The 25,231-nt window shown below is 37.6% G+C and overlaps 4 protein-coding genes and 2 long non-coding RNA genes across 6 annotated transcripts; 4 read left to right on the forward strand and 2 right to left on the reverse strand.

The window, feature by feature from the left end:
* The first annotated feature begins 1,725 nt into the window (after positions 1-1,725).
* LOC307037042 lies at positions 1,726-6,393 on the forward strand. Its single transcript, XR_013807580.1, has 4 exons — positions 1,726-1,777; positions 5,372-5,483; positions 5,591-5,778; positions 5,876-6,393. It is a non-coding gene; the product is annotated as an uncharacterized lncRNA (long non-coding RNA).
* Positions 2,662-3,603, forward strand: LOC307037030. Its single transcript, XR_013807573.1, has 2 exons — positions 2,662-2,850; positions 3,321-3,603. It is a non-coding gene; the product is annotated as an uncharacterized lncRNA (long non-coding RNA).
* Positions 6,394-8,816: 2,423 nt separating the features above from the next.
* LOC307037011 (cornifelin-like) lies at positions 8,817-11,426 on the forward strand. Its single transcript, XM_079677725.1, has 4 exons — positions 8,817-8,908; positions 10,448-10,549; positions 10,637-10,824; positions 10,935-11,426. Exons 2-4 carry the CDS (start codon positions 10,483-10,485, stop codon positions 11,139-11,141), a joined length of 462 nt encoding a protein of 153 aa, XP_079533851.1. The 5' UTR covers positions 8,817-8,908; positions 10,448-10,482; the 3' UTR covers positions 11,142-11,426.
* A 557-nt stretch (positions 11,427-11,983) lies between these two features.
* On the forward strand, positions 11,984-14,682 carry LOC307037021 (uncharacterized protein). The gene has a single exon (XM_079677734.1). It carries the CDS (start codon positions 12,840-12,842, stop codon positions 13,764-13,766), a length of 927 nt encoding a protein of 308 aa, XP_079533860.1. The 5' UTR covers positions 11,984-12,839; the 3' UTR covers positions 13,767-14,682.
* Positions 14,497-19,907, reverse strand: ttc4 (tetratricopeptide repeat domain 4). Its single transcript, XM_079677656.1, has 10 exons — positions 19,620-19,907; positions 19,340-19,457; positions 19,060-19,221; positions 18,307-18,384; positions 18,086-18,210; positions 17,916-18,002; positions 17,518-17,753; positions 17,271-17,355; positions 16,546-16,628; positions 14,497-14,698 (listed from the first exon to the last, which is right to left on the reverse strand). The coding sequence occupies exons 1-10, from the start codon at positions 19,722-19,724 to the stop codon at positions 14,599-14,601; spliced, it is 1,179 nt and encodes a 392-aa protein (XP_079533782.1). The 5' UTR covers positions 19,725-19,907; the 3' UTR covers positions 14,497-14,598.
* A 547-nt stretch (positions 19,908-20,454) lies between these two features.
* On the reverse strand, positions 20,455-23,814 carry pars2 (prolyl-tRNA synthetase 2, mitochondrial). The gene is made up of 4 exons (XM_079677644.1): positions 23,639-23,814; positions 22,259-22,586; positions 21,446-21,691; positions 20,455-21,368 (listed from the first exon to the last, which is right to left on the reverse strand). The coding sequence occupies exons 2-4, from the start codon at positions 22,568-22,570 to the stop codon at positions 20,487-20,489; spliced, it is 1,440 nt and encodes a 479-aa protein (XP_079533770.1). The 5' UTR covers positions 22,571-22,586; positions 23,639-23,814; the 3' UTR covers positions 20,455-20,486.
* Positions 23,815-25,231: the final 1,417 nt, after the last annotated feature.

Raw genomic sequence — 25,231 nt, forward strand, 5'->3', positions numbered from 1 at the left:
GAGGTCTGAATATATTCAAGGCGAGGATCATACTGGGGGATGGCAGGACAACAGTTTTGGGGTTTTTGGCCTCAAATGTCAGAAACCGGGTCACAGAGACAGAACTGACCTCACTTGGTGGAAGCGTTTTTCCTCCAGGGTTGCATGGAAACACCCTGATTTACAGTTCATCACTGTGTCCAATGAGTCTCCACAATCGTATTAGTATAAGGTAAAAACGCTTAATAAAAAAAATGAAAATACATTTACAGAAGAAAGGAAAAATAAAACATGACAAAAGCAAGAATTGACATAGTGTGAAGACAACTGGTAATGCAAGGACACACATCTATACAACAGGTGTTGTCTGGTGCACACCTAGAACTCACTCTCTGTTTAGACTATCAATGGAAGTCAGTGGAGGAATGTAACTAAGTACATTTACTACAATGTTGACATGCATGCTTGTACTATACTTGAGTATTTCCATTTAATACCAATAATATTTTTACTGCACTACATTTTGGAGGCAAGTATTGTACTTTTTACTCAAATACATGTATTAAATACTTATAGTTATGGACTTTGTACATAGGAAAACACATATTGATGCAATACTTTGATTTTAATATTCACAGTAAAAAGTATCCAAAATTTGCTCCACATTGCCAGACTACAACATTAAAATGATTTGAAATGTAAATGTATTTGCTACTGATAAAAACTGAATAATATTATTCTACAACACTGTACAATATAGCATAATGAGAACTTTTCTTTTGATACACAAAGTACATTTTACTGTTAATACTTCCGCATATATTATTATATTTGTAGTGGCAATTTTAATGTTCCAATGTCCTATATCCTTTTGCCATTACTTCACAGGAGTGTTTAGAGTGATCCTGACGCAGACACAAACAGATGAATTTCCGGTCTTTTGCTGCAGTTTAGAATCATGTTTATTGCTTTACATACCAAGGTTTAAATATACAGTGTCAAAGGGTATGAGTATCTGCCGGCTGGGCTGGGCTGGGCTGGGCTGGGCTGGGCTGGGCTGGTGGAATCGGTATGCTCTTCCTCCTGTGTCCTCGTCCTCTCCTGTCACCTATGACCCCTTTTATACACCTGGTGCAGCTAAACCCCGCCACCAAGTGTTCAAAAATAATATTTCACTACATATAAATTAAAGTAAATGAGACACCAACAACACCCATGAAATGGCTCCTACAATATTATTCAATTCAGGATTTTTACTTGTATTGGAGTTTTTTAAGACCCCATTAATTCAATTTTCATTTTCACACAGTAAAGGACCTGAGTACTTTTTCCACCACTGCTGGAAATGCAAATTGCTTCATTTGAATAAGCTTTGAATGACCTCTTCAGACCTCTGTTACAACAAGAGTGAAATAACCTGATACTCTCAATATCCGCTATTTAAAAGTCACATATGAGTCAAAGTTAAAGCTTTTCAAATGTTTCAAATTAAAAAAGAAAAATTATAAATATAATTTGTATTTATCCTTTTCTGTTATCAGAGGAGGAAAACACATACATTGGAAACGTTTTATCCATAAATGATAACCAAATATAAATACAAATCACTTTTAAAAAACATGATGGTCAAACCTTTCTCCACAAGTTTTGTTGTCAGTCATTTCAATGGATTCAGGTTTGCTGCTTTGTTTCTAACTTCTTCTTTCAAACATGCAAAACATACCACACCCAAACAAAGTCGCATCCTTTCATTTTTTGACAGCTCCAGAGTTGCCAAGAGTGTTTCCAGCTCCATCAGGTAAAATATATTTGTAGTAATTGTTGATTATAAGTTTAATGCAGGCAGTAAAAGTATGGGATTAGTTTTGTATCATAAAGATAAAACAACACTTTCTCAGAATAAAGCAAAACTATGAGTTTAAAAGAAAAAAAACTGAGTCTAGAAAAATAAATTAAATTTAAAAAATAAAACTATAAGTTGCTAACAAATCATTTGTGTAATCATGTAAACTATAAGTCTTTTTTATTTGTTTTAACAAAGGTTTTTGTTTGCAGTTCTTGTTTCTTCTTTCTCAATGATCAGACTTTTGCTCTCGCTGCAGCCTTCTCTTTTGCGCTCCCTCATTTTGGTGCATTCACACCTAATAGTCCGTTTTCTGGTGCGCACCAGACGACAGTTTGTTACATTGTATCATTTTTCAGAAGGTTCAGTTTGCTTCACACGGGCAAAACTCAAACGGACTATAAACTTTAAACACAAGTCATGTGCACGGAAATGCTGCATTGGTCAGACATTAAGGGGGTTTAAACGCAAATCCCGGCAATTACCGGAGCCTCCGCCATGGAGCATCGGCACTTTCGGCAGGTTATTCTCATTCTGCTTTAACGTCCGTCAAAAAAACATTATAACACATATAATGAGAGACGTTCTGCAGTAAGGAGGGGCGTTTCACCGACGACAGGTGTTCTTACTTTTATGTAGCTCACGGAGAATTTTTACTTTACACGACACTGTTCAACACTTCATACTGCTTCACTATGTGAAGCAGTATGAAGTACTAGGTCTCGGATTGTGTTCACACACCGACCCAAATGAACCGCACCAAGCGGCTAAACGCACCAGGGTTCGATTCAACCGGACTATACAAGGCAGGTGTGAACCTGGTGTGAACGCAGATTCTGACACAAACCTCCCAGGTGGGCGGGACTTTCAGGAGTGCGTCCCCATTGGCTACTCAGTTTTTGAGTGACAGCCCAGTCCTCCAGCGATTGTACAGTGCAGGCAGCTGCAGTGCGGTAGCTGAGCGTGGACAGAAGACCCCCAGAAGAACCAGCATTTCAATTATTATAATACTACAAGTGAAAATATATGTAAGTATTGATCATTTGTGTTGTTTGTGCTGTACTATACGGTACTAGAAGTAAAGCTGTGCTATGAAAGTTAGCTTTTGCTACCTTAGATCCATAACAACGCAAGCTAAATAGCCTAACAGTTAGCTACATAGCTAGCAGTGAGTTCAGACACCGGCGCACACACTCAAACTGACTCGTGTGCCTGACTCTACCAACAGGCTTTCATGATTCTGTTTAGATATGCAAGTATAAGCCATGATAGCTTATTTTATTAACGCTAATTTGATATGAAAATCAATGGAGGATGAGGGGCAGTCATGGACGGTAGGTTTTCATACAAAGTTAACTCATCCTGAGTTAACTTTGTACAATAGTGAGTTAACTTTGTATGAAAACCTACCGTCCATGACTGCCCCTGAGCTGTGTTTTATTTGTTAACTTCATATTTTTCATTTCCTAAAACATTTATTTTCCTCTCATATTAACAGTGTGGATCATTGAGACAGCGTGGTGTCCAGAGTCTTATCCCATTTTCCCACTTCCTCTGAGGGGACAGCACGGAGGGGGGGCATGAAGAAAGACCTGCCAGCTTCATCCACGCTGGCGTTACTGTTATCACTTGCTCAGTGTCATTTCATTTGACCAAATGTCTTATACATTTAATAGATTGTATTACTATCCACCTTTTTGTTTTATGTCCTTTTTATTTAAAACATTGTTTGAGACTTCATCTTCTAGTTCAAATTTCAATAAATCTAATTTGTATAATCACTCTTTTGTCTTTATTCTACATAAAAATGTTAGAGATTCCATTCAAATCTGTTGATATTCATATCTTCCTCAAGAGAATTTGTCAAATTTTTAATGCTAAATGTATATCATTTTCTCACAGGATATAGAATGAGACAACACAGTTTGTATCCATTGTGCATGAATGCTTCAGCTCTTCAGACCAACATAGTAAGATGTGAGCATGTTCCTAATTGTGTTGGTATGCAAACTAGGTCTGCTCTGTTTAATAAAGCAAATCTGCCACTTTTATATTGTAGAATTTGTTAAATTAAAGCAGTCTTTAATTGTTTGTCCTAAACATAGCAATATATGCTTTTGAAACATGTCTTTGAAACATAATAGTATACAGTTTATATTGTGTATCACCTTTAGCTTGAAAATACATAGATGTGTTTTTTTTATCTATAAAATAAATAGACAGACACTTTATCAATCCCGAATTGGGAAATTATTTAACAGCAGCAGTGTATTCAGGTATTAAAATATTTAAAGTTGGAATAAAGTATAAACTACACATAACAAGTATAATGCACAGCAATCCATAAGAGAAGTCCGATATGTTCATGAAACTCCCCAGGAGGCACCAACACTAACGTGGCCGAGTGGACTCCGGAGTTTGCTGCATGACTTGCACTGTATGATCTGTGGTGTAGTGGGCTGTCACTCAAAAACGGAGTAGCCAATGGGGACGCACCCCTGAAAGTCCCGCCCACCTGGGACGTTTGTGTCAGAATCTCAAACAAAAAATGAGGGAGCGCAAAATAGAAGAGCTGCAGCGAGAGCAGAAGTCTGATCATTGAGAAAGAAGAAACAAGAACTGCAAACAAAAACCTATGTTAAAACAAAGAAAAAAGACTTATAGTTTACATGATTACAAAACTGATTTGTTTGCAACTTATAGTTTTATTTTTTTAATTTATTTTATTTTGCTTGACTCAATTTTCTTTTCTTTTAAACTCATAGTTTTGCTTTATTCTGTTATTCTGAGTAAGTGTTGCTTTATCTTTATGATACAATTTACCCGTATAAGAGCAGTTTTTGAAATGTATATTAACCACAGGCATCCTGGGTTATTCTGAATGTCACCAGTTGATTTGTGTTAAACTAACTATAAAAAAGAAATACAGTATACTAAATCTTCAATTTATCTGTCATCTAGTATTGTGGTTGTACCAAGAGACTTCATCTTATTTTAAGTTGTATTTATTTTTTAAAGGCTATCATTAACATTCTTTTATTTGTGTAATACGCATAGCATCAATTTAGAAATTGAATTATACTGTACTATAAGGACATAATTCACCATTATCTTTGGTTAAACACTAGCAAAATACTTATTGCCTTTTCTATTCTGTTTATTTAAAGATAGTTGTTGGTTGTTTGCTTCTATTTTCTATTAACCTCTAAAATGTATGCAGTATAAATGTAAGGACAATGGGTCGTCTTTTACTGTACTTTATTTTGGCAATTTTTATTCAAAGATCCTCTTAATAACTGGAAAAGAGATTGCTTGCCACAGTGGCTCTTCTACTCTTAATGTTTCAAAGCTGAGCACAGTTCATTTTCATTCAAATAAATTATGCAAAGCGCATTGAAAATCTAATCAGCTTATCTATTAAAAGATAAATATAGTGCAAAAATTATGTTTTCAGAGTTCTCCAACTGAATAAGTGGTGTGAGACTTACAGAATGAGATTTTTGTTTATCAGAAGTGTATTTTGCTTTGCACTGATTTGTGTGTTTACAGGTTAATTGTTCACTGTGGGTAGCTCAACTTATCCAACATCCGATGGGAGCCCCACCACCTGAGAAAGAGTGGAGCAGCGATCTCTTTGACTGCTTTGAGGACCACGCTACATGTAAGAAATAAAACCATGACTTAAAACGTTTTTTTTCCTTTTTTTGTGTAATATCAAAGCCTAATTCAGCAAGCATCTCTGTCGGTGTATCTCCCTGTTTTTTTCAGGTTGCTACGGCTTCTGGTGTGGCCCTTGTCTGGCCTCCACTGTTACAGGACGGTTTGGTGAAAACCGTTTACTCCCAGTATGTGACATACTGAGCATGTGCACATCAGTCATTTGTGGAATTCCTGTCTATGTGCCTCCAGCAGTCTTGTCTGTTAGGGTTGCCATGCGAAACAGATACCATATCAAGGTAGGATGCTTGTAAGCATACTAGATGTCACAAAACAAATTTCATAAAAGTAAAAAAATGTAACTTAATAAACATATTTTGGTTTGGTTCTCTGCAGGGTTCTCTCTCTGGAGACATGTGTGCGTCCTGTTTGTGTCAGTGGTGCTCCTGGTGTCAGATGCATCGTGAGTTAAAACATCACAATAAAACCCCTAATGTCATCGTCATGCAAAGTCAACCCATTTTACAAATGCAGCCTGCTCCAATGATGATGGTTCCTCAAGCTGGATATGTGACCCAAACAGGAGTCACCGTGATATCAAACTGAGCTCTGTGGACTCTCATGTGTCCGTCTGCCCTGTGAAGGAAGTTCAGCTCAGGCTGCTGTCTGTTTTATTAACATCTATATATCTAAGTGCATGTTTATCAAAGGTAATTACACTGCAATCTCTTTTTGTCAAAAGTATAGAGATTTCTTCTTTTTTTAAACTATAATGACAAACCTTGTTTCAAATCTCTTGGGAAAAGTACTTTGCATGTATTTGGTCAAGGATAAAAAAAGCATTTGGTTTTTTGAATTTTTACCCAAATTAATTGAGTGTGGTCTATTAATAAAGGAAATAATAAAGTTGTAGAATGAGGAATAAAGTAGGCCTACTACTCAGCGTCTTCATTGTAAGTGCACTTCATCCTAAAGGTCAACAGAGGGCACTCTATGATCCAGATTGATGGTCAAAAGACATCATTAACTACAAACGGGGATGCACAACCCTCCCCTTACCAGATAGTATCACTACATTGAATAATAAGACATATTTAGGATTTTTGGGCTTTTTCTGATTTTCATCAATATTTTAAAAAAATAACATGAAACTGCTATAGTATAAATCAGCAGTGTTTTTATTAAAACTTTTATCTTTAATCTGACTCTTATACTCTAATGACAGTACTTCACATAAATGTTATGTGAATATGTTATAGCAGTTTTTGTTGAAACCTTTTCTATAGTCCCATGCCATGTGACACAGTCACTCCAAATCAATGCACTATTTTTGTTCTACCCTTGACGAGTAGGAAACACCTCCTGCTGTTTTTTTATTGAAAATTCTTAATTATTTTATGCTGTCCATTATCTAATTCTGGTACTTCAAAACAATGCAGAATTGTATCACTTTACAGGACAAGGACATACATTTCATTGGATTTTAGTTGATCTTCTATTTATATGGATATTTGAATTACAATTCATCATTTTCTTTATTGGAAAATCTAATTGTAAGCAGCATTGTCATACAGTTGAAAGCAGGACACACCTATTTAAACAATAACCATTAAAACTTCAATATAGCTTTCACAATGGGATAAATGATGGAGTGCTTAAACTAAAGTACAGTGTACATAATTAAAAAAAGGTCAAGGGCTAGCACAATATCTGATTGACTTTCAGTTTCTAATTTATAATAACAGATATTGTTTAAAATGTATTGAGAAGATCAGACCTTTAAAATCTTTATTTCACCATGAGTAATCTTAGGAACTGAGTGTGGTCTGTAATTAAAAGAATAAATAAAGTTATCTATAATGAGAACCACAGCACTGTTCCCTTATTGAAACCCTGTGGTGAAAAGTGAGGGCTGGATGTGAGATAGCCGTCCACCGACTGCTGACAGGGTGAGTAAAATGATCGAAGTAAATCGAACCAGAGAGATGAAGCTGGAAGTGTTGTCGCAGAACAAAGAGACAGCAAATCAGGACATTTGTGTGGGGGAAGTTATTGTCAAGAAAGAAACCTTCACACTATTGTAAAAGTAAATTCCTTCACAGATTATCTATCATGAGATAAACATTCACAAAAGGAAATTTTCTATTACAAGGAACTCGAAGGAGTGACGTTGTATTAAAATGTCAATGCTTGTTGAACCAGGAAACACCAAACAGATGAAACCAGGGTTTTTAAAGAAATGTTGCAGAGTTAACTTTGTCTTTTGGCTATCTCTTTTAAAGTCATAGAAAATGTCATTAAACAAAGGGAACACTTTTAAACATATTAACTCATATTTATCAAACTTCATTAATTAGTGTAAGCTAAGATGTTTGAAATAAAAACTGCTAACATAACTTGTAACTGAATTCTTAGGCTGCTACTTTTTCACATGTTCCATTGTGTCTTTTCTCCATGGGGAGAAGTCAGTTCACTGAAAATGTTGTGTTAAGTCTCAAGATTTAAAGTCCAATGTTTTTACAATCCTCGTATTTTCTTTCCTGTTGAAAACTGCTCCCAGAATGGCGAGCCCTTCACTACGAGTGGTGGGAGAGCCTGCCTTGACAAAAAACCTGTTAACAGAACAAAGAGACAGGGAATCAGAAAATTAGAGGGAACGACGGGGTTAAATTAGGATTATTAGGATTATAAAAATGCATTATTATTATTTCATCTAGAGATACTTCTGCCGTCTTTTCAGTAAGGAAATCTAACCCTTTAGTCTTGACTACTTGTATTCATCAGAAAATAGTAATGGACATAATATTAGTTACATCATAGTATGAAATGTATTTTCAACAAATGTTCTGTTTTAAGGTTCATGGCCTACCTGTTTGCAAGTGTTTGAACTTGGCTGCTATAAAAAGTCTATAATAAACTGTGTAGCCAAAAATGTCCATATTAAATCCATCATTTTTTTATCACAAAGCCATCGGAGTATAAATCATGCATTCAGTTATAATAAACGTTGGCTCTGGTTTTAAAATTGTAGATTTAACCTTTCACAAACAGGTTTAACAATGTCTTTATGTTTTTCCTAATAGACAACTTCATTATAAACAAAATAAAAAGACATTGTAGAAAATCAGTGTCACTTTTTTGAACTGATGCACAACAATTAAGGATACAGAATAAAACAGTACAAATTATGGAGTGCTTAAACTAAAGTACAGTTTACATAATGAAACAATGTCAAGGGCTAGCACATCAAACTATCAAACCATTCCTCAGAAGTAGTTCCGTTTCCAATATTTTGTGCCGATGGATTCAGGTTTTGCAGCATTGCTTGAGTTCAGCTGTCCGAAACACACCGATTGATACTTCTAAACCATAACATAGGCTCTCATTCATTCACAGCTTCAGAGTCGCAGAGGTGTCCAGCTCCATCAGGTAAACATGTTACACCTGTTGTTAGTTTATCCTAACTATTAAATGAAAGTTTAATGAGAGAAATTTAACAGTATAATCTTTCTGAAGTCAAAAATGATTTTTTTAAAGAATTAACTTCATTATGTTGAAATATAAAAACACAATCAAAGGTCAGATTGGATTACAATATGATAAATTCTTAGACACAGATCTTAGTCTTTTGGTTTCTACCTGCAGCGACAAACATACCTGCAAATGTTTAATATTTGTTTTTTTTTGTTGATCTGTACATTTCCTCTTCTGTCTTAAAAGTAAATGGACTTTAAATTATTTTGGTAGTAACAATTCATTAGAAAATGGAATGGCATGTCAGATTTTGTTTATAGCCCTGTAGTAGAACTGTTTTTATGTCTTGTAAGTAAATATTATCATTCATGGACTTGAATGTACTTTACATTAATTCTTAAGTATTAAATATTTTTAAGATGTTCTGTGAAAAGTTGGGGTATGAGTTTGTTTTCCTTATTAACTGTTAGTCAAAGCTGAACACAGTACAGTATATCAACACATGATAGAGTGGAAACACAGTAATGGGGGCACACACACTTTATTCGATACACCTGTTCAACTGCTGGGTAACGCAAATATATTATCAGCCAATCACTTGGCAGCAACCCAATGCATTTAGGCTTGCAGACATTGTCAAGACGACGTGGTTCAAACAGAGCATCAGAATGAGGAAGAAAGGGAATTTAAGTGACTTTTAATGTGGCATGGTTGATGGTGCCAGACGGGCTGGTCTGAGTATTTCAGAAACTTCTGATCTACCGGGACTCTCACACACAACCATCACTAGGGTTTACAGAGAATGGTCAGAAAAAGTGAAAATATCTAGTGAGCGACAATTCTCTGGGAAGAAATGCCTTGTTTATGCCAAAGGTCAGAGGAGAATGACCAGACTGGTTAAAGACAATAGAAAGGCAACAGTAACTCAAATAACCACTCGTTAAAACCAAGTAATGCAGAAGAACATCTCTGAACACAAAACACTTGGAACCTTGAGTGTATAAATATATACCGTATATATTGCAGCATGCTCCGCATATCTCACAATAAGAAATGTATTTTTTACTAGCAATTGATCTAGGAAATATTTTAATTTCCTTTACAAGTGCTAACTGGTAGATATCAAGAAGTTGGAAGGTTTACATTTAAAGGCGCTTCACATTTTCTCATAAACAAGATCTAAAGTCATATTACAGTAAACCGAAACAAGTCAAACTATTCCTCATACTTTCCCTTCACATTGTTTTGTGCACATTTATTCAGGTTTCGAAGCATTGTCTGCTATCAGCCAGCTGTCAGATAAGTCTAAACAAGTTATGAAAGGCTCTCCGAGATCTGATCAGTTCATCTGCTAAAAGATGAATGTGCTGCAATAATGGCCTTTCCATAGGGGCTCCAAATGAATTACTAGCAAAGATAATTGCAATATATGAACTTTTTATAATCAGAAGTTGAGTATTTGTTTTTGCTTTGCTCTGATTTCTGTGTGAACAGGTACATTGTTCACAGCTAAACTCATCCAACATCAGATGGCAGCAAAACCCGAGACAGACTGGAGCAGTGGTCTCTGTGACTGCTTTGAGGACGCGAGCACTTGTAAGAATAATACACTTTTATTATTGGATTATCAAACCCCTTCTTTAGCAAGTAACTCTGTTGAGTATCTCTGTGTTTGTTTTTCAGGTTGCTATGGTTTCTGGTGCTGCCCTTGTCTTGCCTGCACAGTTTCAGGACGTTTTGGAGAGAACCGTTGTCTCCCATTATGTGACATGCTCAGCCCCGCTATAACAGCGTCCTGCGGGATACCCCTCTTTGTGCCTCCTGCAGTCATGTCTTTGAGGGTTGCCATTCGTCACAGATATCATATCAAGGTATGATGTAAAGCTGATGCATACTGGACGTCCCATGTCACATTTCATGAAAGTGAAGCTACTGTATGATGAATTTCCAACAATCCGTTTATTTATTTGGTTCTCTGCAGGGTTCCCTCTGTAATGACATCGCAGTGTCCTGTTTCTGTCTGTGGTGCTCCTGGTGTCAGATGCATCGTGAGTTAAAACATCAAACAAAAGAACCCAATGTCATCGTCGTGCAAAATCAACCTGTTGTACAAATGCAGCCTGCAGTGATGATGGTTCCCCAAACTGTATATGTGACCCAACCAGGAGTCACCGTGATGTCACGCTGAGCTCTGTGGATTCTCATTGGGTCTTCTGAAGGAAATTCAACTCATGCTGCTGTTTTTGCATGTTTATCATTGAAAAAACAAAGTGCAATCACTTGAAATTAACAAAATGTAATCACTTTAAATCCATCTATTTTTTATCAGAGTTTTCTGATTGAGTTTCCGTTTCTAATTTATAATGACAGTTATTGTTTACATTTTCTTGGGAAGATCAGATCTTTAATCTTAGGAACTGAGTGTGGTCTGTAACTAAAAGAATAAATAAAGTTGTCTATAATGAGAACCACAGCACTGTTCCCTTATTGAAACCCTGTGGTGAAAAGTGAGGGCTGGATGTGGGATAGCCGTCCACCGACTGCTGACAGGGTGAGTAAAATGATCGAAGTAAATCGAAACAGAGAGATGAAGCTGGGAGTGTTGTCGCAGAACAAAGAGACAGCAAATGAGGCATGTGACGTGTGCATGTGTAAAAGAAACGATGTTGCTCAAGTTCACTGCCGGAACTAGCTTGCATCCTTCACTCCATATGTAAATAAAACATGAATTACTGATTTGTACTGCTCTTATTAATTCTGACATTTAGCTTTTAATTTAAAAACAAAAATAGAGAGAGAGAGACAGAGAGAGAGAGAGAGAGAGAGAGAGAGAGAGAGAGAGAGAGAGAGCGAGAGAGAGAGAGAGACAGAAATAACCTGCTGGGTGAAGCACACAGAAAAACAATACAAAAGCAATCCAATAAAAGCTCTAGTCATTTTGATGACGTAGGTTTCAGAAAGTGATATATATAATACGATGCACCTGGCAAGGTGCAGAGAATATATCCAGCTACATAAGGTAAGACCAAATCAATTGAATTTCACTTTCTTTGTATCAGGAATATGCAGCTGTTTTTATATATGAAGATATATTTGTAAACAAAATGTCAGATACTTTAATCGTTCATCTAAGTACAGTTTTTTAAATCTGAATTGACAAAAACCACATCTGCACATTTTTACCATCACTTTATAAACCCTGTAACAATTCCTATGACTTCATTGCATCTGTGAAAAGTTTTTTAATGTGCTACAATATAATAATATGAGGTGACTTACAAAATGTACAATGCTTTCACTTCCATTCGCCTACTGCGTCAAACTGAGCTTAAAGGTGTGTCAGGGCAGGAAAGACAACTTGTAAAAAGTATGTGGCTAAAGTGTGAGTGGTTTATCGTGGGAGAGAGTTAGAAAATATATTTTGTTTTTAGTTTGCACTTTCATTGTAGGCTACTGCCCTGAACCATATCCCGGCTACTCTAGTCACTCTGTCATCAAAACTGTATAGTAGCCATAAAAAAAGAAGTCTAATAAAGTATTTCACAAAAAAGTGATGGTTTACTCCATTGTAAGCAAAGATAAATAAAAATAAAACACTTAATAGAAAACGTAGTGGATGCCATACAGAACTCTGTTGTGTCATAATCATAATATAGTAAGATGATAAAAGTCTTAATATAACATATATTATTTATGAATGTCATAACATGTAACAAAATTTGCATAATACAGTATGTCCTATAACAGGCATGTAAAAGCCATGGTCTAGTATTTCATAGAAAAATAATAAATGAATGTCTTAAAAAGTCAGAAATAGTGCTATGCCCTTCATATATCATAATATAGTCATACGACAATTATAATACGATTCATAATAAAGCATATCATGCACTGGTGCCACACATTTAGTTTTTCTGATTTCTCTTTGTTAAGAGGTTCATTGTTCACCGTCTTTGGCGAAAGTTTCCCAACAACAATGGCAGGAGAACCAGAGAAAGCCTGGAACAGCGCTCTCCTCGACTGCTTTGAGGACACGAATACGTGTAAGAATCAATACAGCTATGTTGATACATTTTCATTATATTGGGACAAGGCCTTATTTGGTCCTATAGGGCCTTCATTTAAAAGTCACTGTGAGTCAATACAACTGGTGTGTCTTTGTGGGTTTTCAGGTTGCTATGGTTTCTGGTGCGGCCCTTGTCTTGCCTGCACCGTTTCAGGACGGTTTGGAGAGACTTATTGTTTCCCATTATGTGACATAGTACCCATGTACATGTCAGCATTGATCGGAATACCCATCTGTGTGCCTCCTGCAGCCCTGTCTACTAGGGCTGCCATGCGAAACAGATACCATATCAGGGTACGGTATGACGCATGTGAAGTGTATACTAATGATATTTGCTATATTTCACACGACAAGTTTAATCAAAGTGAAGCACTGTCAAGTATACAACTTAACATGTTACTTTTCTTTGGATCTCTGCAGGGTTCTCTCTGCGACGACGCTGTAGTGTCCTGTTTCTGTTCGTGGTGCTCCTGGTGTCAGATGCACCGTGAGTTAAAATATCGCAATATCATTCCTGTTGTCATCAATATGGCACATCAAACCGTGATACAAATGCAGAATCAAAACATGCCACAAATGCAGAATCAAAACATGATTCCAATGCAGAATCAAAACATGATTCCAATGCAGAATCAAAACATGATTCCAATGCAGGATCAAAACATGCCACAAATGCAGCCTTTCTTTGTGACGACGGCTCAACCACAGCCAGTTGGTTATGTGAGCCCACCAGCATACCAGAAGTAACCCTGAGTTCTGTGGCATCTCATTGGTCGGTTGTGTCTTATGAAAAAAAATGTGATTCTGCTCCGATCGTACGGCTGTTTATCTAAGTATAAAACACAAAGATTGAAGCTCATTTGTATTCTGTTCCCATGGTATGAAGAACAACTTTCAGTTTCCTAATAATAGTTTAAAACATCTTCAAGCCCATGAGGCTTCATTCACACATCACTTATAGCCATATAACAATGTTAACCATTAGTTTCAAATAATTTTTCATTATTGTTAATCCTTATTTCTGGATGTATCCTAAACCGCGCTTTGTTTCTGAGAGGTTTTTTCCAAGTCATGAAGCAGACACACCGGTTTATCCACTCGGTTGACTGCTTCGGCACATTTATTCTGAAAGCGAAACTAAGTCACTCCTCTCACTTCTCAAGAATTCTATTGTTTTAAAGAATGTGAAACTTTTCCATTTCTAATTGACTTAGAGGATATTACATTTAAACTTGAGATGTTATTGCTTTTGTTGTTGACTCATTGTGAGACTTGTAGCATGAAGGGATTAATTCAGATGTAATCTAAACTTTTTTTCACTGTTGATTTATCATTTACGTTACTTGTTTATAGCTTTAGCATGTTTTGATCTGTTAAATGAATGGTTGTTTATTTTGTTTGTTTGTAAATAAACCACTATAATAAAACAGATTTTCAGTTTATATATGTACAGAAAGAAACACACAAAATCCAAATAAGCGATTTCATTCGTTTTGTATTGATGATGGTTTCCTGCACATGTTCCATTTAGTCTTTTCTCCACGGGGAGAAGTCAGTTTACTGAAAATGTGTAATGATTTTACAATCCTCGTATTTTCTTTCCTGTTGAAAACTGCTCCCAGAATGGCGAGCCCTTCACCACTACGATGAAGCTGGGAGAGCCTGCCTTGATGAAAAACCTGTTAACAGAACAAAGAGACAGGGAATCAGGAAATGAGAGCGAAGGAATTTAGTGTCAGTGTAGTGTTAGAAAGAAACCTTGGCACCGTGGTAGTAACACATTTCTAACAGATCACCTTTATTCGATTAAAGTTGCCTATAGACTAGAAAACAGCAAACAACTGACAGCAGGGTTTTCAAAGAAATGTGCATGGTTCTCATTGTTGTTTTTTTAAACTGGCTGGATCAACTCATACTGTAAAAACTACAATACCAATAATATGCAAAGTTGTGTGGGCATGCAACAACTAACGTTACTTAAAACCAGTGTTGGGACTAACGCGTTACAAACTAACGCAACTAACTTTTGCGGTAACTAATAACGTTACTTAGTTACCTATTCCCATTCAGTAACGCCGTTAGTTACTGTGATTTAAATGGGTAAATACAGTGATGTCCTCTCACAGCACCATGGAAAAGTGAAAGTGCAGAGAGGAGTGATGATTGGTTAACGCGGGGTAACATTTCAGGGTAAGCCAATCAGAGACAGAGTTGGGCGGGTCTTGCCTTATGGGGAAAATACAGACACACACACACACACACACACACACACACACACACACACACACACACACACACACACACACACACACACACACACACACACACACACACACACACACACACACACACACACACACACACACACACACACACACACACACACACACACACACACACACACACACACACACACACACACACACACACACACACACACACACACACAAAATGGCAGAGGCGAGTATCAGCGAGAGCAGCAGCGCATTTACAACTTGGTGATATAACCACTACTAACCAAGTGCACTAATTAGAACTTGATTGTTGAGGCTACAATAAAGAAGCCTGTCAAAATGTCTAAACATATCTTTTGTGTTTTATTGTTCGTCCACTACATTTCATAATGGTAATTGCTACAATGATGGGGAGTTATCTTTTCTCTTACTGTGCCACAGAATAACACAAAAACTTGTATTTTTATTGTTATTATTTTTAAAGTAAAGTCAATTAACTTGTTACTAGTTACTTTTATAATTTAGTAACTAATAAAGTTACTTTTTAAAAGTAACTTGCCCAACACTGCTTAAAACTGACTCATAGGCTGCAACACACAATTATTATATACATGATATTAAAGAAGAAACAATTATTCTTAAACAACAAAAAAGAGGTGAAGGTTAAAATATCCATAACAAGATAATACTGAACACCTGCAAACGGATGAAAGTGAAGAACTCTTGATGGCCATGTTATGAATCAAAATGAAATCACACCTAATAGGGCTGCATGATATTGGAAACAACTGACATTGCGATATATTTTTTCCCCTGCGATATGAAAAAATACAGGAATTGAAGAAAAGACAGTTTTTTTTTTCTTGAAATGTAATGCTATACAATTGGTATTTTTCTAACTATATTTAACTGGATGAAGGATTTTAGTCATGGACGTCTGGATCTTAAGTTATCAGAGCAACAAGCTGAGCTAGCTCGGTTAGCTGCGCCGAACTGCCCTGGAGAAACACATGAAACTGCTTGATTCAGTGTTTTTACCGTTAATCACCGGGTCCCTTTGCTTTGGAGATTTGATCGTGATTGGTGGTTTGCTGTGCATGCAGAGCCTGCATGTCACTCACTCAAGTACCCCTGACATGAGAGCCACGCGAGTTTTCCTTTTGTAGCAAGCAGCAACATAATTGTAACATGACGTGTTTGAGTTAATTTGCCTACTTAATATCGCACGTCCTAAAACAAAAAATTCGTGCAGCCCTAACACCTAATGAGAAGCAGACTTCATATGGACGCACCTTTTATGCTGCAACACCTTTAAAAGTAAAGTCTCCGGTTTCACTTGGTAGAGAGTGTCCTTGACCTCATCTTCAAAGTACAGCTAGAGAGAGAGAGGGGGGGGGGTTAAAAATGCATTATTATTATTATTTCATCTAGAGATACTACTGACTTCTTTTCAGTATTGAAATCTAACCCTGTAGTCTTGATTACTTGTATTCATCAGAAACCAATAATGGACATAATACTAGTAACATCATAGTATGAAATGTTCTGTTTTAAGGTTCATGTCACACATTTTTGCAAGTGTTTAAACTTGGCTGCTATAATAAGTCTATAATAAACTGCGTAGTCAAAAATGCCCATATTTAATACACAATTTCTAATCACAAAGCCATCAGAGTATAAATCATGCATTCTGTTATGACAAACCTTCGCTGTGGTTTTAAAATTGTAGATTTAATTTTTTACAAACAGTTTAATAATTTCTTTATGATTTCCCTATTGGACAACTACATCATATTTCTTTAAAAAAAATAGTGGCATTATGTAGGAAATCCGTGTCACTTAAAATAGTAAAAATGACAATATGTTGACTTTTTCAGAGTGGTATTGTCAAATATTCATGAGATCTATTGTGGTGAAGAAGAAAATCCCCCAAATGATATTCTAAGTGCTTTCAGCTTAATCTACTTTCTATAGGTGTGACTGATAACATTCATGCAATAAAGGAAAACACACAAACCTGCAGATTCTGTGGATGGTATTTTCTGTCTGCATCCCAAGGGGGGAGTTCTTCTCCAAACATGAGCGCCAGATGATTAACGAAACTGAACAAGACAAGTAGAACACAGTTATATTGTAGCATTCTTACAAACACTACCAACAGATTAAACGTTACTAAGGTGAAATGGGGAAAGGTTGACATGTAGAGTATCCCACAGAAGTGCGACAAAACAAGATAAATTCAGGACGAGACAAAAAACATTTACCAGTCGTTCTCGCAGAAAGCAGAGATGAAATCAGTCTGCTGGTGTTCAGGATAGAGGAAGAGAACAGGCCAGTGCAGAATGTGCTGCTCGTCCAGGAACACCCGAGCTCCCGTGGCCTCCTGAGAGCTGAGGCAGTCCAGGCTCAGCTGAGACAACGCTGCCGAGGAGCTTTCTTCCTCGCCGTCTGACTCACGATGAAGAGGCTTGCTGGTCTGGAAGAGCTTGATGCCACGATCCTGCACAAAGCCCACAAAGAAAATGGGAAAACTGGCGTACAGATATAGAAAAGGCTCAGATTTTACGTTTCAGATATCAAATAATTTTCGCATACATATTACAAAGTCCAATAGGCTAGATGCTTAACTGAGAACAAGTTTGAGTTTAAATGGTATGCTTACCGTAATAGCAGCCAGAAGAGCTTCTTTCTCACCATGCAGCTTTTTTTCTCTGATCTTCGCCTTCCTGGCATCTCTCTCTGTTGCTCTCTGTTTAAAAAAAACAGGGCTTTACACTTGAGTGGAACTAAATCTTCCACCCCAAAATCCCTTGAACTCATCAGTGACTGTACTTTGTGTTTATCTGCTGTAGCTCTCAGCTCCTGCAGCTTCTTGTCAGTGGGATGGACCTTGAGCCCCTCATCACACCACTGAACGCCCTCTGCAAAGCTACGCAGCTCTATACAACTCTGAGCACCTGCAGAAACACACACGATGTACACAGATGTCCTTATTTTATACATTGATATGCTTAAGCACCATTACTGCAAGAAGATAAGCTAATATCCCACACCTCTGATCAAGGCTTTTAGGTGGTCTGGTTTGATCTTCTTTGCCGCTGCAGCATCGTTCAATGCAGAGCGCATGTTACCTGGGGGGGGGAGAGGAAAAATACAGAAAGAGTGAGATGGAAATTAGTAAAGAAACACATGCAGATTTTAAGACGTTCCCATATCCAGGATCGCTTTATTGGCCCAGTATGTGTACTGTAAATGAAGTACAAGGACAACAAAGCTGAACAAGGTAAACATAAATATTTGGCTACTATACAAAGATTTATATGTCAATCTATACAATGACATATGTAACCGTGGGGACACTAGTTGTAAGGGTCTGGCTTATACATGACATGAGATGATAAATGTGTGAAAGGTTGCTTGCTTTACATGAGGACGGTGAATATGATTTTATATTAAGAGTATGCAGCGGAGTATGCAACATATATTTACATGTTTCCGGTGAACAGTGTGAATTTACAGTATACAAATACATGAGTTACTCGAAAAGTGGGTGTTTGGTGTAATAGGGTTATTGTTTCTAATACTAGATGGCTGATGTTTAGTGTAAATCACATTTAACAACTGTGTTATTTTATATCTTTGATTCTACATTTAGATTGTTGAAGGGAGCCTGAGAACCACAACATTAATTATCAATGACTGCTTTATTGTTAATGTTGCACATACAAATCCTGATGCTAGTTATAAATTATATTTCTGTATCCTATTATTGAATGTATTTGTGTGGCATGTAAAGAGCTCCTTACCCAGGTGGAAGTGTGCTGCTGCCCTGTTGGTGAGGAGGACAGTGTTGATGTTCTGGTCTCCACACTTCTTATTTAAACCTGCTGTGTAGGACAGTATGGCCTTCTTGTAGTTCTTTTCCTTGAAAAACTCATTCCCCTCATCTTTCAGGTTAGCTGCTTGCTCTGACAATAATGAGGGAAATGAAAGGAATCAATAACAGTTTCTGAAATCTACAAAAGCTGTTTTTTAAAGAAGGACAGCAAACACAGGAGATATAAAAGGGGCTTGTGGTCCACCTACCTTCTGGGGGGGCATCTTCATCATGGATCATGGCCTGCAGACAGGCTAGTTCTGGGTATGATTGTGAGTCGATCTCTTCAGGGGCTTTTTTCATGAACATAGGTATTTTATCAAACTCCTAAATTAGATGTAAAGAAACAGAGAGCTCACTGTGGATGGACAACATATGTACCTGTGAGTTAGCATGCTAGCCCACAACAATAACATTCAAGTTAACATATTGTAACTTAGAAATAACTTCCTTCTCTTATCTTGGCAACTGATTGTTTCTAATGCTTACCTCTTCCCAGTTGTCTTTACTAAAGGCATTTTTATATGTGGTTGTCTTGAATTTCTCCATGAACTCGTCCATGCCATCGTCGCTGTCATCCTGAGGGGCCGCCATGTTTGTATCAATGTGCGTTGAAAGCCTTGACGCCTGTTCCCCTGTTTATAAATCTGCTGTCAACTATGACAAGTGACTACTGCCAACAGCACACTAGCTGTAACAATGTTAAATCTTCAAGAAAGTTGCCCAGCTCCTTGTTTACGCATGTGCAGTAGCGGTACTACTTGCATACAGATCCGTGCGGAAACACACCATGGATACATTAGTTCCGTTGCGGCCTGACCAAAAAACGATATTAAAAATGTAAGAGCAATACAAAGGTAATGTTTCTACCTTGAGTATTTCATGTTACGCTGTATTATTGTTCATTTCAAACACATTTGTTAAGGGAATACAAATGTAATGCTACATAATTAACATAACAGCTATATGAGCCTTGCACTACTTTTCATCACAATTATTTGAGTTGCAATTGCAAGCACTGAGTTGTAATGTATGTTTCAGATGCAAATCTATATTAAGACACAACAGCAAATCATTATTTATGTTCACCTCATGTATTATTTTAAAGATTTGACATTGATTTTGGCATTCCTAACTTTAATGTATGTACAGTATGTATGATCCTCAAAGAAAATGTTATTACATAAGGCAAAGTCAACCAGGATGTTTGTTAAAGATTTGTATATCTTTAAAATAATTTCCCCTTCTTAATAAAAAAACTTTAATAAAGAAATATAAGGGTTTTATCTCTCTGATTGCATCACGCACAAAGTACACACAAACATAAAATACAACTTTTATTTCCACAGTTGTTATTCATACAGTTTCCACTCTTCCTAATAGATCTAAGAGTCCATCTTTACTGAGAAACAATGTCTCACCTGTCAGTTGACAGATAACCTCAAACCTGGGTGTTTCCTCCAGGGCTCCCTGTCCCACCACAATCACATACGGGTAGCCGAGTCTGCTGGCATCCTTCAGCCTTTTCCCAATGGTCATCTGGGTACGGTCATCAAAAACAACTTCCCCTCTCAAACGAGGCAGAGTCTCTCCCAACGTGTGAACCAGTTCCTCAGCTAAGACTGCTGCCCCGTCCATCTTACTGCCCTTCTTTGGGGGCACAACACAGACCTGGTAGGGGGCGAGAATGCCAGGCCAGCGGATCCCCTCTTCTGTCGACAATACCTCAATGGCTGCCGCGAGAATACGGGTCACCCCAAGACCATAGCAGCCCATCTCTGCAATACAAGGCTTGTTCTGGGCACTGCTGAAGGTGGCATTGAATATATTAGAGTACTTTTTACCCAGGTAAAAGGTGTGGCCGACCTCTACACCCTTTGATTCTTCCAGCTTGCCAGTTTTGCAGTTTGGGCAGTCACTTGTTTCTGGTAACAGGGTCTCTACATTAGCAGAGAAGGAGCAGTTCCCACAGACCAGAATCCGGTCCTCACCGATGTCTGCTGGCAGCTGGAACTCGTGGGAGAGTTTACCACCAATGTTGCCCGTGTCCGCCTGCACCTGAACGCAGCGCAGACCGAGCCGGGCGAAGAGCCTGGTGTATGCCTGGGACACAGATTCATAGGTCTCGTAAGCTGCTTCTTCACTCACATCAAATGAGTACATGTCCTTCATGTAGAACTCCCGCCCTCGAAGCAGACCAAACTTAGGCTTTGGTTCATCTCTGAATTTACGGGTGATCTAAAAAAAAGAAAGAGGTAAGATCAAATTGTAGTTTTATCAACAAATGCACTGGTGCCAACAGGAATAAACGGTACCTGATAAAGGAGCAGAGGGAGCTGTCTGTAGGAGAGAGTCGCCTGGTGAGCCACCAGAGTGGTCACTGCCTCCTCGTGTGTGGGGCCCAGGCAGTAGTCGGCTCCATGGCGGTCTTTCAGACGGAACAGCTCCTTTCCCATCAAGTCCCAGCGCTCACTGGTTTTCCAGAGATCAGCTGAGCACAAACTGGGCATGTCCAGCTTCTGCCCACCAATCCCCTGCATCTCTTGGTCAATAACTCTCACCTGTTGATTCAAGATAACAGTTACTGCATGTTCGGGGGGGGGGGGAATTTACACTTATATATTCCTCCACAATATTGCCACCCTAATACACTTTGCTGTAATCCTTCCTTTTTCTGTCATAATGTTTTTAAAATGCATCATCTACTCAGGTCTCAATGCAACCTTTGACTGTCAGACAGATTGTGCAACCTATAATCAAGAATCTGATCACAATAAACATTTTTATTTTAGTTTGATACCCTTAGCTTCCCTAAAGTGGTTGCTGGGCTTTGCGATTAATAAAAAAAAAGCAATCTATAAAATGATGAGAGGAATAATATTAAAGAGCAGAATACCAGGTAAATAAATGAACCAATTTCAAAAATGAAAAGGTGATCCAAAAGTGAATCTAAATATGAATACAAATAAAAGAGTAACAACAATATACATCTGTGTGATTCAGTATGCTTTGAACTAGTGTATATTTTTATTATAGCAGGACGTAATCGACATTTCCTGTTCTTGTTTTCGAGCATGACACATGCCCACTTTACATGTATCATTTATTTTAAGAAAAACAAGTCTCACCAGCTTCTCCATGGAGCGGACGGTGGCAGGGAGGTAGTAGTAACAGCCGGGGTTGGACGGATAGATGAGCCCGGCCTGCTGCATGAGCCTTTGACTCTTACACGTCATTTCCCCTTGCAGTCCCATGTCACGCAGGTTTGCGGGCTGGTAGAGGCGCGACACCAGGAGCATGGGTTTGTTTTTTCTGGAGTTGGTGGGGGCGGGAACAGCAGCTTGTTCAGCACACCCTGAATGTTTCCTCCGGGGTAGTACTATGGCTCTGTGGAGGCGCTGGAAGACTCTTGAGCGAATCTGATTCATAATGGGCTCCATGATAAATGCAGACCTACTGAAAAAGACAAATCAGTTGGAAAATAAATTAGTAAATTAGATAAAGGAGTAATGAGAATTATTGTGATCAGGATTTATTGTGTTATTTTACCAGGGAAAGTTGTCTGTTTGTTTGTACAAACAGACATTTGAGAAAAAGTCTTGTTCTTATAGATATTGTAATGATAATTTCCTTATTTCTGGCATTTAATTTGTTTTACAAAAAACAGATTAATCCTAAAAAATAATCAACAGATGAGTCCTTATTGAAAATGATGTGTGTTGAAACCCCAATGAGTACATTCATTTAAGTGCTATAGTTATATACAATCCAGACGGTCAACTAAACTTTTCATCTTATTCTACTTAAGCATTTAATTTGAGAGGCATTCATAACATTGGTACTTTAACCGGTATGTAGTTTTGTACCGTTTTTTATTAAGTAATTTCACATAAGTATTATTCTTATCACCTTAACTAATAACAAGTTTATATTTACTAAAATGTTTACTTAAGGAAAGGATCGGAGTTCAGTGATGTACTGCACTTCAGTACAATTTCCATGTACTTTACTGAGTATTTCTAGTTCATGCAGCCTTTTATTTACTTACTTCTACATTTCATCTTTAGTTACTAGTTATTTAGAGGTTCAGATTAGTAATACACATTCTAATCAATAAATACGTTTAAATGTAAAACTACAATGATGTATTATTATGAATATAAATAACACTTAATTGTTCTCTTCGGTATTTCAACACAGTGGTATTGCTACTTTTGCTTAACTCTGGCAGTACTCATTATCTAGGTACAATTATGCATGCGCGTAACATGACAGTTGAATTCAAGGTCGTCAACTTCCCTACAGATAATCATTGCATTATTTTTACTAAGCCACAGGCATATAACGTAAATGCAGATGCTTGTTGTGAATGCTGATACCACTGACCCATGTCCTAAGTGTGCACAGCAGACAGGGTACAGTCCTGTCCTGACGCTCTTTGGCTAGCTTTTATCATTAGCCTCCACATTTAGCACTTAACGACGGAGTCACAAGTAAACAAGACTTACCTTTGGGATCAACAACCCATGTATGATTGTTCTTTATATACTACGAGAGAAAATAAGCAAAGAGTTTAATTTCTATGAAGTTGACAGACCACAAAATACTGAAGGTCCCTTCGCCATGCTGTCTTCTTCACTACTCCCCCGGAGGCTCGTCGCCTCGATGTTACATCCCCCCCTGCAGGCCGGGAGGAGCACCGACGGTTCAGTGGCTGGGATCTTTATACAGTCTATGGTTGGGATCCAGTAGAATATCATTTGTATCCCTCTAGTTCAGGGGTCTCCAACCTTTCTTCATCTGAGAGCCACTTTGAAAAAATGAAAGTGGCCAAGAGCTACTTGCATCACATCGCATACATTTATTCACATAGCACTCATCAGTTGAATTAAGCTACTTTTGTACACGTGTGAAATTTTAATACCCAAAGCTTATCAAACATCTTTACTTCACATCAAGGTCCAAGAAAACGACAATTTCTCATATATTATTGTGGCCCACATAGTAAGTAAAAATTTGAAATTCACATATATGTTTCACTTCTTATTATGGCCCACATAATCTTAATCAAGCATCTTATGGCACATGTGTAAAATAAGTGGCATTCACTCTTTTTTACAAGTAGTGAGATGACTGGCACTGCATGAATTCCACTAGATGTATGCTGGAGTGTACCCACTTAGGTTCACTCTAATAGAGTCATTTAAATGTTCATCAGTCAGTCTTGTTCTGTATTTAGATTTCATGACATTCATGTCAGAAAAAGCTGCTTCACAAAGGTATGTACTGTAGAGCCAAATAAAGCAGAAATGTGCAGTGCTGCTTGGTGATGTTCTTATAGTTTTCTGGGTCTACAAGGCTCCAGAAATGTTGTGAGTTTTGCTGAGACTTAAGCTGATTTTGGAGATTTATAACCTCCATCTCCATCTCCACAGGATTGACACTGAACAGTTCAGCCATCTTCTTCTTTTTCTTCGTCTTGACATGAAATTATAAACCATAATAAATCAATTGTATAGGCCTAGCCTCCCTATATCTGTGTGAAATTGTTCCATCCCCAAAAACAAAAAACTAATGCTTCTGCAGTCTAGCTGCAGCTTCTAGCAATGGTCTTCTGTTAAAAAAAGGAATCTGAAGGTCCTGAATGTGGCCTCACAAACATGACTTGAGTCTGAACCTATGGTCTGAACACACACAGGAGACAACAGGAGTATATCAAACAGCATATAAAAACTAAAATAGTGCATGTGGGTGCACACTTATTCTCTGTCTTACTGTTACATAAATCCCATGAATGTATGAGATTAAGTTAGCTTTATCATCTCAATCAGTGATTAAGTGAATAATAACGTTTCTATTATATCAGGTTACTATCAGCCTGTCACTCATGGAGGGGGGGGGGGTTGGAGGAACAGAGGAGACGGTGATCGCGGAAGCTTTTTTCCTCCTGCCTTCACAAACTTTACACAAGTATTTATCAACTGAAAATAGCAAGAGGACATTCATACTCTGCAATCCAAGACGTGATTAAATCGACCAAAAACCTGACATGGTGCTAACGCGAGTATTTTTTTAAACATAAAAACTGAGCTGATCTGTTC

The sequence above is a fragment of the Notothenia rossii genome (assembly GCF_949606895.1).
Source record: "Notothenia rossii genome assembly, chromosome: 1".
NCBI lineage: Eukaryota > Metazoa > Chordata > Actinopteri > Perciformes > Nototheniidae > Notothenia > Notothenia rossii.

Coding starts and splice junctions, on each gene's coding strand:
- LOC307037011 (XM_079677725.1), top strand. CDS start 10,483: ATGGCAGCAAAACCCGAGACAGACTGGAGCAGTGGTCTCTGTGACTGC. Junction 10,550..10,636: donor CTTTGAGGACGCGAGCACTT/GTAAGAATAATA, acceptor TTTGTTTTTCAG/GTTGCTATGGTTTCTGGTGC. Junction 10,825..10,934: donor GTCACAGATATCATATCAAG/GTATGATGTAAA, acceptor GGTTCTCTGCAG/GGTTCCCTCTGTAATGACAT.
- pars2 (XM_079677644.1), bottom strand. CDS start 22,570: ATGGAGCCCATTATGAATCAGATTCGCTCAAGAGTCTTCCAGCGCCTC. Junction 21,692..22,258: donor TCCGCTCCATGGAGAAGCTG/GTGAGACTTGTT, acceptor TTGAATCAACAG/GTGAGAGTTATTGACCAAGA. Junction 21,369..21,445: donor TCCCTCTGCTCCTTTATCAG/GTACCGTTTATT, acceptor TCTTTTTTTTAG/ATCACCCGTAAATTCAGAGA.
- LOC307037021 (XM_079677734.1), top strand. CDS start 12,840: ATGCACTGGTGCCACACATTTAGTTTTTCTGATTTCTCTTTGTTAAGA.
- ttc4 (XM_079677656.1), bottom strand. CDS start 19,724: ATGGCGGCCCCTCAGGATGACAGCGACGATGGCATGGACGAGTTCATG. Junction 18,211..18,306: donor CCTAAAAGCCTTGATCAGAG/GTGTGGGATATT, acceptor GTGTTTCTGCAG/GTGCTCAGAGTTGTATAGAG. Junction 17,754..17,915: donor CTCTTCTGGCTGCTATTACG/GTAAGCATACCA, acceptor GGCTTTGTGCAG/GATCGTGGCATCAAGCTCTT.